At 37.4% G+C, this 16,584-nt stretch overlaps 1 protein-coding gene across 1 annotated transcript in view; it reads left to right on the top strand.

Moving 5' to 3' along the window:
• The window catches only part of LOC128421177 (bifunctional heparan sulfate N-deacetylase/N-sulfotransferase 3-like), a 64,664-nt gene extending 48,163 nt beyond the window's left edge, over window positions 1–16,501 (top strand). The window contains 9 exon segments of the mRNA XM_053403558.1: window positions 902–1,084; window positions 2,429–2,525; window positions 3,402–3,525; window positions 5,563–5,737; window positions 6,955–7,125; window positions 8,026–8,135; window positions 11,039–11,141; window positions 13,490–13,660; window positions 13,663–16,501. Of these exon segments, the coding sequence (XP_053259533.1) occupies window positions 902–1,084; window positions 2,429–2,525; window positions 3,402–3,525; window positions 5,563–5,737; window positions 6,955–7,125; window positions 8,026–8,135; window positions 11,039–11,141; window positions 13,490–13,660; window positions 13,663–13,893 (1,365 nt within the window). The 3' untranslated portion in view covers window positions 13,894–16,501.
• Window positions 16,502–16,584: the final 83 nt, after the last annotated feature.

The raw sequence follows: 16,584 nt of genomic DNA, 5'->3' as shown, positions 1-16,584 counted from the left end.
ATCCCTTCTGATTCAGACAGTTGTTTTTAACATCATTCAGATCTTTTCTAGGGAAGTGTAACCAATGCTATTGTATTTGTTTCCAGGGGTTGTATAGCAGGGAAAGTAGCAGCTCACGGGGAAATATTAGATATTGTATGCACCTTATATATAACTTGTTGAATTTGCAGGGAATTCTGTTACCATGTAAGGGATTGCTATCTTATTTGTTGAGCACTACACAACAATCTGTAGTTCAGAGATGGAAATCCTTGGAAGATCTAGACTTACCTGCTTGACATAGAAATTTTTGAAATACTGCACTCTTGGGGGGAAACACGCACACAACGTTAGACTCCAACCAGGGGAAAAGGAACCACAGACCTTTTAAGCCATCTGGAGGAACTTTATTTTATATGCATCTAATAACAATATACATGATTATTATTTTTGTTCTGTTTCCTGTAAGAAAATTTTCGGCGGGAGGGATATTATTTATACAGTCCATTTAATAAAATATTTAGATAATAATAATTGAACAGCTGTTCATTTGCCAAGCAAATTTGCTGGCCAAAAATTGGTACTTATCATAACTGATTCAAAGTCTATAGTGGTAGAGAACAAGTTTTCCCAATGCTTCCAAAATTCTTTTTTACTTAGTTTATCACTGCAGCTGATGTAGCATCAGTTCACTGATGCACTACTAACTGTATGCTGCATAGAAACTAGCCATGTCATACCAGCCTTGGGAGCCCAATGTGCTTTATTGTGCTGTCTTACCACCACAGCAGAGCATAGGATACGCCTGTCAATAAGAGCATGCGTAGCCAGAGCATTAAGGACAAATAGCATGGATGTTATCTTCCCTGGAACTTCACTGCCATCTAGTGATACCATAAGAAAAATGTGCTTTGTTTTACAGATCAGCATCTTCATGACTCACTTGTCCAACTATGGGAATGACCGCTTGGGTTTGTACACCTTTGTCAATCTGGCTAATTTTGTTCAGAGTTGGACTAACCTGAAGCTGCAGACACTACCTCCAATTCAGTTGGCTCACAAGTACTTTGAACTCTTCCCTGAGCAAAAGGACCCTCTTTGGCAGGTAAGATTGCAAAAGAAACATGCTATGAGGGATAGAGCGGACAGCTTGCTTAGTCTTCTGTGCAGTCAGATAGTCTTTTTCAGCCCTACCTGTAGATCCCAGGGATTGAACATGCAGCATAAAAATCATATACCGCATAGATAAAACTGCTTTCTACCTTTAAAGTCAGATTATTAATCTGAATCTAACTAAGCAAAGCTTTTGATTGCTAACTGAATGTTATAAAATCAGTATCACTTTTATCATTACTTCCCCTTCTATATCTCTGCTTCTTAAAAACCAGATAAAAGCAAAGTATTTTACACAACCTAGCAACATATGTAATTTGGAGATTTTTCTCCCCTTTGTAATCCAATGGTGCCAGTGTAGTGTAGTGGTTAAGAGTGGTAGACTCGTAATCTGGTGAACCGGGTTCGCGTCTCCGCTCCTCCACATGCAGCTGCTGGGTGACCTTGGGCTAGTCACACTTCTCTGAAGTCTCTCAGTCTCACTCACCTCACAGAGTGTTTGTTGTGGGGGAGCAAGGGAAAGGAGAATGGTAGCTACTTTGAGACTCCTTAGGGTAGTGATAAAGTGGGATATCAAATCCAAACTCTTGTTGTTTAGTCTTAGTGTGTTCGACTCTCCGTGACCCCATGAACCAGAGCATGCCTTGGAAACTCTCACTTTCTTCTCAAAGCTTCTCCTTTTTACGGCCATGGAGTTTTCTTGGCAAAATACTGGAGTGGTTTGCCAGTTCCTTGTCCAGGTGGATCACATTTAGTCTAAACTCTTGGCTATGACCTGTCCGCCTTGGGTGGCCCTGCACAGCATAGCTCAGAGCTTCTTGGAGTTATTCAAGCCCCTTCACCACAACAAGGCAGTGATCCATGATGGGGAATGGTGCCTTATGTTTGCCTAAATCCTTATGTTGAAGTTTGAATCATCCTGTGATGTCAGGTTATTGACACGTGGGTGTCCCCATCCACTTGCCAAAAATGGCCCACATGGTGGTACCAGATATTATGAATAGAATAAATATAAACAATTCTAGCATTGATACTAGATAAACATAAATTAAGGCTGCAATCCTATACACAATTACTTGGGAATAAGCCTCTTTGCACTCAGTGCTGATTGCATAGGATTGTGCTATTAGATTATAATAAGGAAACATGATTCCTAGCAGCAATACTTCTTTTATATTCATCATTCAAAAAATAAAGTTAAAAATTAATTTTAATGTTTAGAAATTAAAATTTATCTTGCAGCATAATATGCAAACTAGACAATTTAGCTACTGTTGACTAGTAGCAATAATGATGATGATGATGATGATGAAAGATTGCTTTTTCCTTAACTTAGAATCCTTGTGATGACAAGCGACACAGAGATATCTGGTCAAAAGAAAAAACCTGTGATCGGTTACCAAAATTCCTGGTTATTGGACCCCAGAAAACTGGTAAGGGCTTATTGAATTGGCTTGGTAGAAGAAAATACTAGCTAGGAGCAACAGTGATGAACTCAGGCTTATCTACACTGCAGCTTCTATGAACCAACAGAGCACAAGGCTGTTCTGTTTGATTCATAGACCCTGCCCCAACATTACAACTGTCTACTCCAAAATGGCTGTTAAATTATAAGTGATTGTATAAAAGAAAACATATTTATTTAGAGTTGTGTTCTTCCACACATAACCCAAATACCAGCATACACCAATTTTTTTATACTTGTTTAGTTTGAGCAGGAACATCTGCTTTCCTTTATTTTTATTATTGGCATTCAGGTGCATTTGAACATTTACTGTATTTGTTATTAATTGATGTTTCAACAATTGAGTTTGTTTTATGATTACTGTAAAGTGTTACAATGTTAATATAATCAAACTGAGTTATTTGCTGGATTGTCATGTTATGTTTTGAATTTATTTAATATTTGATTGCTATTGTAATGATTTATTGATTTGCATTTTTGTTCTATTGTGAGCTACTCTGAGCACATTTTTTAATGGAAAAGTGGTATATAAATTTAAATAAAACAATAAAGCTTCTGCATCTTCTGCAATCTCAGGTGAATGAAATCTCAAGTGTTCTCAGTATAGATACAGCTACTACTTAAATAAATTTCAATTCAGCATTGATCCAAGAAAACTTTTTAAAGACAAGTACTTTTTGTTCATTGAAGAAAGTTTTGCATGCATTTTATACATGTTTTTTAAAGTTCATTGCTGGTATAATTGAGGATGATTATCACAAAATACAAATGTTGTATAAAATTAGGACCTAGTTGATAGAATGTCCTGTCTTGTCTCAACTCTTGGATTTTATTCTCTTTGCAGGTACAACAGCTTTGTATTTGTTCCTGATTATGCATCCATCCATCATTAGTAACTCCCCCAGCCCCAAAACCTTTGAGGAGGTACAGTTCTTTAATAGAAATAACTACCACAGGGGGATTGATTGGTAAGATGGGTTACTAGTATAAATCTCAAAATTTCTATACTGTGCACAATACAAAAATGGCATTACCAATGTGAGGTTGTTTATGCAGACTAAAATAACTTTTACTATTCTAAAAATTAAGTGTGTGCAAATAATGTAGCATCAATTACAAATACAAGAAATGCCATCTGTGATTTCTTCCCTTATTTTACCACAGCTATTGGAAAATACTGGTATATTTCAAACAATTAGATACTTCTGATTATACAAAGAAAGAGAAGTTTAATTACAATTTGTCACATTATGTAATTGTGTCTTGAATGGAAATGGAATATTATCTAGCAGCTACAATTCTGAGTCTACCTAAAAGACAATATAAACCACAACATTCTATTCTTTACTAAGGTAGCAAGTAGCAATTTTAAAAGAGCCACTGCTGTGTTTCTTACATGTCTCTTTAGAGGTTTCTGTTCACTTTCATAAAAGCTGGTCTTCCTAAACATGCTGCTGCATATGGCTAAAACAGTACTCAAAATGTAGTGGAATGCCAGCCTACATATTTTCAGGTAGATCTATAACCATCCCACACATTTTTAGGGGAACATAGTTGAGTCTGGCTTAACCATTCCACTTCCTTTTTTCTCTCTCTTTGAAACCATCTGACTTCCCTTTACCTCTAGCTTCAGGCACAGCGTTAAACAGCCAGCTGGGGAATAGCCAGTTTAGCAGTAATTTTAGACGTCTTTGTGTTTTACTCCTCACATGTGCAAGAGGGAAATCCTGTAGGACATTTTAATGTTCACATCTCATTAAAATGAATGGGTTCTCTGCAAAAGTAGTCCTTTGCTTGGCATAAATGAACTTCCTCTTGGATTGTGTCCACTGTATTCTACTTAACCATAATATTATATTATTCTATTCTATTCTAATATATTAATATTATTCTACTTAACCATAATATTCTAATTAACCATAATGTTAACAGTGAGGGAAGGTTTGTCGATACCATGTAGAGAGTAGTGAGAAAATAATCCTTGAAGAGAGGGCCCCAGTCTTGCATCAGGATATTTTGCCTGATGGACCAATCCCAGAAAAGATCCACTCTAGCAAGTTTTCTCATGGAACTCTGTTCTCACACATTGATGCTGATTCTATGAGAGTAGTCTACTTTCTTAGAATGACTAATGCCATACTGGTTTTATTTTTGCAACAGATTTTTATTATTAAGTCCAACAGGTGGTTTGTGGTTAATAAATATCACATGTTTATTTGGTTAGTCAACTAAAATGCTTGCTGCTGACTGACTCACACATAGTTTGTCACTGACAGTTTGTTCAGATTCTTCCATTTCTGTAAATCTGATCATCAAATGAACTGCAACAACTAAGAACAGCCTCCATGAAGCACTTTTGTTGATAGTATTGTACAGTGTTGTTAAGGACAAAATAAGATGCATTACTGGGGGAAAAGGAAACAAAATGTTGAAATTTCTCAAATGTTGTTTCCCTGGACAGACTGTCTTCATGGACTCTAACATTTAGCAAGGCTAGTTATAGGGACAACATATAGCATTGTCTGTGAATCAATATGCTCACAGAGCTGAAAGCAGACATGGAAGGTAGTTGTATTGATTCACAGGCAGTTGTATATGCTTTTCACTCTAACTAGGTTTGTGAGATGTCAGAACTCATAGCAGTCTTGTTTTTCTACCACAAAAGCCTGAATCAAAGGCCACTGACAGAATGGCTGCAGCTTCTGGCCAGATCACATCAACAAATGTTCCTGCTCCAAAACCTCGATAAAATGTGATTCCAGGTGTGTGTGGTTGGAAAGTTTCTAAACTTCTCATTTATCTAATTAGGAAATACCGTTTAGCAGACAAGTGCAAACATTTGGTTGCTTCTATTTGACAATGACACCTAGGATTGGTTTAACATATTACAAAATATAACAGATAAAGCTTGTCTTTGTTTTTTTTAATGTGCTCAAAATAAGTCCCTTTCTGCATAATGCTTGCAACTTCTAAACTGTTCTAAGGAACATATTCTTTTTCTGTAGGTATATGGAATTCTTTCCTGCACCTTCAAACATTACTACAGACTTCCTTTTTGAGAAGAGTGCTAACTATTTCCATTCTGAAGAAGCCCCAAAACGAGCAGCTTCTTTGATTCCCAAGGCAAAAATCATCACCATTCTCATTGATCCATCAGATCGAGCATACTCCTGGTATCAGGTAGAAGATTTACGAATTAATTCAGGTTCTAGATTATTATATGATAAAGAATTTTGGGTTGCTTGTTTTAGCATATGCACCTCTATTTTATTTTGAAGGACAAAGCATTATTTGAATTAAGCCTTTCTTAGCAAGTCACCACACAATCCTAGGTATGACTACTCATAAATAAGCCCCATTTATTTCAGTGTGTTTATTCCTAGGTAAATGGGATTAAGATTTCAGCATCATTTCTTAATCTATAGGTTTGGTTTGGATTGGACTGCTGGTAAAGACTGGTGATCCATTCCTTTAATTCTCATAAGTTTATTATAGTATACTTTTCTATTATGATATTATTTTCCCTTATAGCTAGTTTCTTATAGAATTCAATACTGTCCTAGAAATTTAGAAAGCTGCCTTGTATCAAATCAGATTATTGGTCCATCTAGCTCTTCAGGGTCTCAGAACAGTGCCTTTACTAATCCTACTTGAAGATTCCAGGGACTGAGCTTTGGTGTGGTGTGACAAGCAGCAACAGACTGCTTCAGCTGAAGATTGGATGTGTCCTACAAGAGTCAATGGATGTCTCTGGCCTGCCTGCCCCTCAAGCTTCTATTGCCTTATTACTAATTGCATAGACAACTGCTCAGGTTTTCTAGCTGCTAAGCTTATTAACAATAATAGTCCAAGGAACAGAGTGATCTGACTGTCATTGGCATAGGCAGTCATTGGTATAGTCATACTACACACTGTTTCTCATTGCTGAGATGGTGTTTCTAAAATATTTTATTTTTATCATTAATAAGAATAACATTACTACTGCTAAACCTATATTCAAGTCCCTGGGTAAAGGACTAATTGTACCCTCCTAGAACCCAAATATGGTCATTTCTCAACAAAGTAGCTCATCAAATGGGTTAGATCTAAAAGCAATCAAGGAAAGTTGTTAGTGTTAGCTTCTTCCCACTTTTACATGGGAAATTAAAGTGAGGGGCAGGTAATTAACAACAAAAATTAAAGTGGTTATTCTGTACATATCCTATTAGTGTTTTACTCAAAGTAATCAACAATGTATCCTTACTAGAATTAGTTTATTATATATTTCATCTGCCCAGTTTCTATAAAAATTACAATTTAGCATTGTCAAGCAATTAAAATTAAAGGAGTATCCTTTTAAAAGTAGAAGCTGGCCACTCTGCTTTCCATTTGCATTACTTCAATATTTTCCCCTCCAGCACCAGCGATCACACAAAGACCCTGCAGCCCTAAAGTTTACCTTCTATCAAGTGATCAGCGCTGGACATCATGCTTCAGCAGAGCTTAAGGCTCTTCAGAAGAAATGTCTAGTACCTGGATGGTACGCTACCCATATAGAAAGATGGCTAACTTACTTTCCACCTTATCAGGTAAATATTTACTCCTTCTCTACTACCTTGTAAAATGTTGATCTTCATGGTAGGCTACTGTTTCAAAATCATTTTGGCAACTGTCTGAGCCTTTCTGGATACAGCAAATATCCAGGGGCTTCTTCTCTAAAAGTTAGAATAGTACAACCCATGCATTCATTGGAATGATGTACTTCAGTATCCCCCCCCCCTTATTTTAAGGTTCTTTCACTTTCTGTCCTATCTTAAGTCCCACTATGACCATAGTAGTGACAGGCAGGGCCTGCTAAATGAGGTTTCATGTGATAAGTCACTGTCAATCTCTTTGTTGCTGTTGTTTTGCGGTTTCCTGCTAAGATGCTGCCTGATTCGCAGGGTAAGTGGCTCACATGGTCAATCAACTTAAAAATAACCCAGCTGCTTTACCTCCTAGGGCCCCTTGCTCATTCATAGCGGTCCAAGAGGATAACAAGCAATTAAAGAATGGCACACACCCAAAAAAACTGTTTCCTGTTCTGCTTCTGAATTTAACTGTCACCAGACTGAATGATATTAAGAAAAAGAAGATATACATATGTTTTATATCTTGCTTTTCTTTTCAAAGCTACATCTGATAGCATTTTTCAGGGCAAACCATAGTTCTAATTTATCTGGATCAAGATCTTTATTTCTCTACCATCACTAGTATTCCAAGCAGCTTCCAATTTAATATCATTTCAGATTTAATTAGTGAGCCATTTACCTCACTCCTAGATCATTAAAAGTGGTGATAAATATGAATGGATTTATTACTGATCCCCGGGGCACCTCAGTTCCTCTTAAAGACTGAGCTTTGCGTATGTGAAAAAATGTTTGAAGTCTGACATATAATGAATTTTAAATACAGGACTCACAGTTGACTTTTCTACCCCCCCCCCCCAGTTACTAATTATTGATGGACAGCAGCTGAGAAATGATCCAGCTATCGTGATGGACGAAGTGCAGAAGTTTCTGGGAGTTACTCCTCATTATAATTACTCAGAAGCCCTAACGTGAGTTAATTCATTGATTTATTTAACACAGTTTGCATAATAAGATAAGAGTAAGAACTGCAATAAGGAGCCAGTTTGGACAATAGTATCTCAGATTAACAAGCCAAGATATGAGTAAGCATTTTTCCTATGCACAGTCTCTTCACATAAGTTGTAAGTAAAGTAGGAAGTCCATAAGTAACAATAGTTTCCTATTTTGTTTGAACTGGGGAGCAAATGGTTGCCACCTTTTGAGTAAGTTTGACTCAGCTGCAAACCATGATTGAAGACAGGCTTGTAAATAGACGAGCTGACATGCTGTTGTTTTTTGCTAGCCTACTAAGGGGCTAGTGGACTGATTTCATGCTAGCCATAGAGGAGGGAAAGCCTCCTCCTCCATGAGCAGTATATGAAAGCCAACCTCTCTGTCAACAGTTGGCAGAAAGCATTTTTATTAGCTTGCTAATAAAAATGCTTTCTGCCAACTGTGTTGACAGAGAGGGACAAAGCTGAGGAATTGTGACTTTCCTTCCACCTCAGACTGGCAGAGAGAATATGGAGAAATCCAGCCCTTCTCTCACTAACTCACCAGCATGGAATTCTGTGCACTTGCTACCTACTGATACCTGTTGACTTGCTAAATACCAAGTTGTTTTAGAATTCTGGCTTGTTCAAAACTTCCTGGTTCAGAAGAAACAAGAAATTATGGTTGATTTGAGCCTTTTTAATTTGCTTTATTTACAACCCATGCAAAGGGTCAGCATATACAGGCAGAAAGCCTTGTATACAAAAACAAATTGTCTTATTAAGTCAAGACATGATCATCCAAACCAGCTCACTGTGGGTTTTTAAAACCCCCCCCCCATTTAATTCCCATGGATAAATATGTACTCATACATGACCTTATGATATCACAATTTCCTTTCGGGAGTGGAGGTGGGAACAACCCAACTAATTCACAATAATCCTGTTCGCTGTACACAACCACTGGGAAGAAAATTATTTCTGTAAATCTTACTTTAAACATGCATAGGGTGAACCACTTTAGAACAGTCAAGACACCAGACAGAAAAAACAAGGACTGTTCTCTATAAATTAGTTCTGCTTTTGAATGGATAAGTGGAACGCCTTTCCACCTCTTTGCTCAGCAGCAGAAGAATCACTATCCATAAGCAGCAAGGACAGAAGCTGCTTTTGATTAGAAAGGCGCAACAATGCCAGTGTCAGGGATACAGGACCCACTGTGTATATAATAAATAGTCATGTACACAAACCATTTTGATTCAAACATTTATTCACTTGCCCTTAAAATGAGATTGATAACCTTAGTCTGCTCTTTTGTATGAAATCCCATTGTCTGTTTTCATAAGAAGCTCTCAAAAAAGAATAGTGTTCATTCCCAGACAGTTCTCTATTTAACGCCTCTTAGTCAATTGTGCTGTTCTTTTTTTGTTGAGTATGTGGCAAAAAAACCCGACTTTATCTTCCATGAGATAAAGTCAAGTGCATTGTAAAGACATAATGGATCAAATTCACCCCTAGAATAATTCTATTGAGCTTTCAGCCTCTTTTACACCATACTGCTTGACCTGGATGCTGTGAATTATTCCCATCTGCATCTAATCCCAGCGCATGCTTTTCTTTCCTGTCTACTATTGTTTGCGAACAATGATTTGTTAAAAGATTTCTATTTAGGGTTACTTGTTCACTTAAATGATCTGATACAGCTCTCATAAAAGTACACTCTGAATTTATTTAACCTTGGATGTCTTCTTTTCTTTTTCCATGCAGTTTATATAAGCTGGTGAATATTAATCTTTGCTTAAACCACCAGCACCCAATATTTTGGACAAGTGTGTCACATATGAAGTCGAGTATGACATAGTGCCTCTCTATTGTGCACTACTGTGCCATAATAATCCACCCCATGCCTTGGAGTAGTGAAAACAGTCTACTTTTTAAAAGAACTAAACAAATTCATGGCAGATGCTATTAATTAACTACTAGTCATAATGGCCTTATGTTACTTTGGGTATCAGATGCAGTATGTCTCTGAAAACCAGTTCTGGGGTACCCAAGCACGAGTGCTATTGCATTCATGTCCTGCTTGATGGCTTCCCATAAGCATTTGGCTGGTCACTGTGAGAACAGAACATTGCATTAGATAAGCTTTTGATCTAATCTAGCAAGGCTCTTCTTATATTCATGCAAACATGGTCCCTCCCAGAAAATGGGCTTGGATGGCACAGGGGGAGCCATCACATGGGCTCCTCACAGTGAACCTGGAATTTCTGTTACTCTCATGGTCTGTGAAGGAAGAACATTGTAATGACTCCCACACTGGAGGTGTTAATGGGGCTCAGTATTCTAAAGAAGGATAGGTAGAAACAATGAAACAGAACAAATGATACTCAAGTTTCTGAGAACTGGTGCACATTAACCTATGGCTATGTAATCCATGCAGTTGGTTACCCAAGCCGCAAATACAATAGTTTTGTTTGAATATTCCTGTAAAGCATCTTTTGACAGGGAAATTGTCCTTTTTCACACACAAAAAGAAATCCCGTAATGCATTTGCAGGGGATCACACAGCACCATATTTGAAAGACTGCACCTCATGAAATTTGATTGAAGTCCAAGAAACTAATGGACATGTTACCATTATTGTTCCTTCTTCCATGTAGATGATGATGAGTGCTCAGTGGTGTCACCTTTCTTTGAGGGAACAGCAAGGAAGTGCTTCATCAGCATGTGGTGGCAGTGGATGAGTCCATTAATGATGCTTCATTTAGAGGTCATCATATGAACTAGCTCTCAGTTTATGCAGATAAGGCAACAATGCAATATGGCTTGTATTTCACCTTTCCCCCCCCCACACACAGAATGATGTTATTCATTGTATCTAAAGGCATTATATGTTTCAGGTTTGACTCACACAAGGGCTTCTGGTGTCAACTCTTAGAAGAAGGAAAAACAAAATGTCTTGGAAAGAGCAAAGGCAGAAAGTACCCTCCAATGGATTCTGAGGTAAACTCTTTATCAGTTGTGCTGTGGATAAGATCCAGCCAAACATAACATACTTCAGAGTGATTTCAGTGAAAGAAACCTTAAGTTCATACTTAACTCTTCCCTTAAGATGAATGGGACTTAACAACAACTTAGGATGAATTGTAATGTACCCAGTATGCCATTTACTTCATTTGCAATTCATCCATATGGATTGTTGTAAAAATTTGCATATTTTTATTTAGAACTAAGCCTCTCAGCAAAAGCACACAAAAGTTATTGTCATATGCAATGTCTTGATTATTCAGATTTTGGTGTTACTTGAAAAGGACCAGAATGTTAATTAAATTTATCCTGGATTTAGTTAATTTATTCCTAAATTTGTTAGGAATCCCCTTTATCTCAGGTGCACAAGTCCTGTTTCTCAAATGAAGATATGAACACTTACATGCATGAGGTGGAGCCTTGGTTGGACTTTAGGATTCAAGCACCAGGAAGGGACAGAGGATAAGGACCTCAGAGTCACAAACACAGACACAAGGCACAGGCTCATTAAATGCTTGGCTTAACATCATAGATACATTAGGGGTAACTACTTCACATATATTATCCTAAATGATTCTGTAAAACTACCTCATATTTCAGATCTCAGTCTTGCGGGTTGCTGGAAAAAATGAAGAATGTTTATTTAGTTACAGCATTCATACTTTCCCCTTTAGCCAGAAAGACTCTGAAAGCAGCTTACAAAAATTGGTTCTAAGATGGTCCCTGTCCTCAGGCTCACAATCTAAGAAGACATGGCACATCAGGGGGGAAAGGAATGAGAGGGAAGAGGGGAAAACAAGCTCAGTCACAAGTTCTTAAAATTACAGTTCTTAAAGTTACAACCAATGTCAGTGGCAATTCTGTCTGATTTCTCCTTGATAGGGCAGCCCATCCCCTAAAGCACTCTTCACCCCAGATCAGATCTCTATCAGTATTGTATGCTGCAGCCCTTAAGAAATTGATGCATTGAAAGATCTTTTATGTGGTATATTTACAAATAATTGGATAAATGGTCACATTTATTCATAAATGATTAAAGTATGATCAGAGAGGAGTGGGAGACTTTTAGTTTTTATTCACAAACATGGTTTTACAATAAAGCTCACTACCGTGTAGAGAATATCTTACACAATATCACATGGCTATTTTATTGGCTCTACAAATTCAGGAAAGACATTGAAATTGTTCCAATACTCTAAAACTAGATTAGGGTCTAGGCAATCAAGCTAGATCCATTACTACTATTTAACCTAGTAACGTGTAACCTAGTAACAAAAGATTTGTGATTGCTTAGGACAGAAAGCCAATATAGTACCCCCCTCCCCAGATGTTGTTGAATTACAGTTCCCATCATCCTTTACCTTTGGCCATAACAACTGGGGCTGTTGCTATAGTCAATGACATCTGGACAGCATTACTCAGCTACTCCTGGTTTAGGACTACTAAAATCATCCAAGATAAGTGAAGTATACTATCACACGTTAAAATTATTTTCCCTCTATCAGGTGCATACTCAAGATAATTAAATGTGAGTTAGTCTGAAACCACCCTACAATCACAATCAGCAAAAGTAGGGGAAGGGTGATGCGGGATTAAGATTGTACTCATAGTACAAATATGTTAGTCCTCTAAAATGGGAGTCAAACGTGTGCCCCTCCAAATATTGTTGGGGCAGTATCCAACGAAGTAGTTCCATTTGTACTTCTGGCAGCACAACAGAACTTCCTCTCCCTCTCTGCTCCCCCAAGCTCCATAAATCTGTTCTGGGGGTTCCCCCAACCTTTGGACTCCAACTCCCACAGCCAACGTGGCAACGGGCAGGGGCTTGGGAATCGTAGTCCAGTGGCATCTGAAGGACCACAGGCTACCTACCACCTGTCTAGCTCCAGGACCAGCAGTTTGTCCCATCTTGAGAGGTTGTTGTGGAAAGAGGAGGACTCACTAGCATTAGAGCACTATTATAGTCTCACAGAGAAGGCATGGGAGCGTTAAATCTCTTTGGTAACAAATCCCGTAGCCCTTGGGACACCTTTTCAGAGACTATAATACTGCCTTAAGCTTTTGGAAAAGGTTCTGCAAGTGCAGCTCCAACTGCTGGAAATGGAAGCTGTGTGTGCAGGAAACATTTTTCTGTGTAGTGTCATTAGATGGATTACATTGTCTGTGCCTTAAGTAATTCAACTGCTGATACTTAGTTCCAAATGTGATTTACAAAAAAAATGGATTGAGTTCAGATCAAGATAAAGTAAATTGGAAGACAAAATACTATAGACACTGTAGTATTTCCCCAAATAAAATGTTGGTTTTTGTATCCCTCAGTGCAGGGTTTTTCTGTCAAGCTACTACAGAGATCACAATGTGGAACTCTCAAAGCTTCTACACAAATTGGGACAACCCCTTCCATCATGGCTGAGACAGGAGCTACAAAAAGTGAGATAGCATTGGGGAAAATGCTTCTAGAGAGAGCTCTTCTTCACTTCAAGTATAATCAGACCTAAAGTCTCTAGTAGCTGCAAGAAAGCTGTTGGGAAATCTATCTCTTCAAGAGAATAAAAATGTGAGGCTTGTGCCATATGCTGGCAGGTGGACTGTGAAAGTGTGTGCACTTGCGTCTCTGGAAGTGCATGGCATTTCATTACAATTTCTGGTTTCATGGAGGTTACATAGGGAAGGTCATATGGGCCAGCTCCCACTTATTTCATTGGGGCTGGCACAAGAGAACTTCTAGTGGGTTGTGCCTATAACTTGCTGTGCAAAGGTGGAAATAAAAAGCAACTGGCCTAGGTTTAAAAACAACAATATACAACTGTCCAAAATCAAAATAAATATTTACAATTTTATATATTATATTCATATCAGTTTACGAATATTGTGTCTCATGTCAGTTTTGTAACCCACTGTCTGCCTGCTGAGGTTTCTTATTGTTTGATTACAATGCTGTGTCTTTTTTAAAATGAGAAAATACGTAGCACAAAATGCCAGATGTATTCCCCCTTTGCAATCTGATTCAAAGCACTGAACTAGGTTTTTTTTAAAGTCAGTTTATGTTGTTTAGAAATACAACATAGGTGGGGAATGCATCATAGTATTCAAAGAAATGATACTATGTATTTGAGTTGGCTGGCTGAATCCTTTCACCTCAATTCACTGAACTGGGAGTTGCTGTAGCATTGTGGAACCTGTCCCTTCCTGAACAGATGACTGATGGACGAAGTGCTGCAGATGCTCTGCTTGTAGATCAGCATCAGAAGTGCATGTCCAACCAGGGCTTCTAGATAGTTAAGATTTTCCCGAAGTACAGAAGATTCTCCCAAATCACAGTCTTACACATTCTATTCACCTTTTACTGCATCAGGGTCTTTGGCCACTGCAGGAAAAATACTTAGGCATAATTTACAAGGCTTTGATTGTTTTGCTTGAATGCCACAAACAAAAACCCTTACATTGTTGAAGCAAAGAACTCCAAAATAATTAAATCCAAACTTGTAAAATAATTTTTCAGGTTCACAGGAGTAAAAAATCATGTCAGAGAAATAATTGTGTTTTTTTAAAAAAAAAAACATATCCTTTTTTTAGTCAGCCTTTTGCCATTAGCTAAGCTGATTTCCCATCCCAACTTCCCCTCCTCCTGCCTAAAATTGGAAAAGATTCCACTGATTCACTAGTCCTACATCAGACAGAGAAAGTGGCAAGTAGCATACTCATATCTGATTTGCTTTTTTTACATCATTACGTGTTCTACATGCTTTGGATTTCTTAGGTACTATATTATGCATTTCTTTAGTATTTTCAAAATGAACAGATTCACAAGCTATGGAAAGACATTTGGAGGGAATATCTGCAGTTAAGTTAATACAACAAATTAATCAAAATTATTTTTTAAGCAATGAACATTATGCTGCTGGCCTAAAAAAATTATGAACACAGTTAACTTTAAAAACCGATGATGAAATTTCTGAAAGCATGTAGCTCTGATAATTAATATTTTACAACACTATAATGACTAAATGTGTAGCAAAGCTAGAAAATATTATGAACCAAGTTTACTCTATTGATATTTGGCTCAGGGTGCTTTGAAACTAAATGGCTAGATCTCCAACCAAATATATCAAAATATTAGATATAAGACAGTAATTATGCACCATTATTTTCATTACCGTTTACTGGATGTAGCATCCCCCAGCCAAGGTTAAGCACTGTTCAGTCCCAATTATTTTAATGGAAAGCTGCTCCCATGCTTAAATGTGCTTGGAGCCCCCAATTTAGGAAACACTACATTGATAAGGAAATCTTTTAAGCCATTAGTCCTACTCCTTACCTTTTTGTTAAGTAAAGCAATAAACTGAGTGCAAATGGCCCCTTTATTCAATACAGAAATAACAAGAGCTCAAAATTTATCTCTTTCATTACCATTTTATGAACAAATATACAATTGTACTTGAACAACCACATGTATGCAGTATCCTTTCCATTTGTGAACGATTCTCTGCAGAAGAGTGCTTTCTTTCTTCCTTATCCTGTCACACAAAGCTATAATAGGTTCCTCCAATCTACTGGTTTTCAAACTTTTGCTTGATAAATAGAAGCTTGGCATTACTCAAAGAAAGATCTTTAGTGGCAGGCAAGTGTCCTTGAAAGATAGTTTGCTAACCACAACCAATCTTCTGAAGCAAAGTACTGGTTTTAGGCTGCAATCCTATACCCACTTACCTGTAAGTCTCAATGGAGCTACTTTTGAGTACACAAGTATAGGACTGCACTGTGAAAAATCCAAAAATTCAGGTAGGCATTTTATACCTCCCACTAGTTTAAATGACTGCACAAACAAATGCCAGAATAAATTCCAGCATAAATCTTTACATATTTACTTTAACATAGTTCTTGTGAAAACTCATGGAAGTGACTTTGAAAGTTGGCTATCTGAAACAGTTGTGTCAGTAAAAACAACAACAGAGTGATTATTTACAGGACATCATTATTAAAGGTACACACACAAAAAGGGTAACAAACAATGAAGTAAACCAAGCAATCCATGCAGTTACACATGGTTCTGCTGCAGTATTTGCCCAGTACTACACATGAGAAAATGAGGAGAGGAACTAATCTTCAAAATATATTGTACAGATTATCCTTATTATTGCTGGAAAATGTGAAGCTTCCTCAGGAAGAATAAAATAGGTATTTCAGTGTTTATAGATGTAATATTCTTCTCATTCACATTGAATGAAAATTGCTGGAAATGTTTTTCTCAAATTTTTTAAATGAAAATAAAACTAGACATTATTCTGATAGTGGCATGATTTCTGCTGTGCAACAATAAACTCTGATAAAAAACAGCCTCTCCACATTGTAGTGACTTTATTCTAATGCAGTTTCTTTTACTGTTTGACAGCAAGTTACAACATACTATAGAAACAGC

The sequence above is a fragment of the Podarcis raffonei genome, chromosome 9 (assembly GCF_027172205.1).
Source record: "Podarcis raffonei isolate rPodRaf1 chromosome 9, rPodRaf1.pri, whole genome shotgun sequence".
NCBI classification, from domain to species: Eukaryota; Metazoa; Chordata; class Lepidosauria; order Squamata; family Lacertidae; genus Podarcis; species Podarcis raffonei.
The sequence above is the reverse complement of the archived record's forward strand: the minus strand, read 5'-3'. Positions and strand labels throughout refer to the sequence as shown.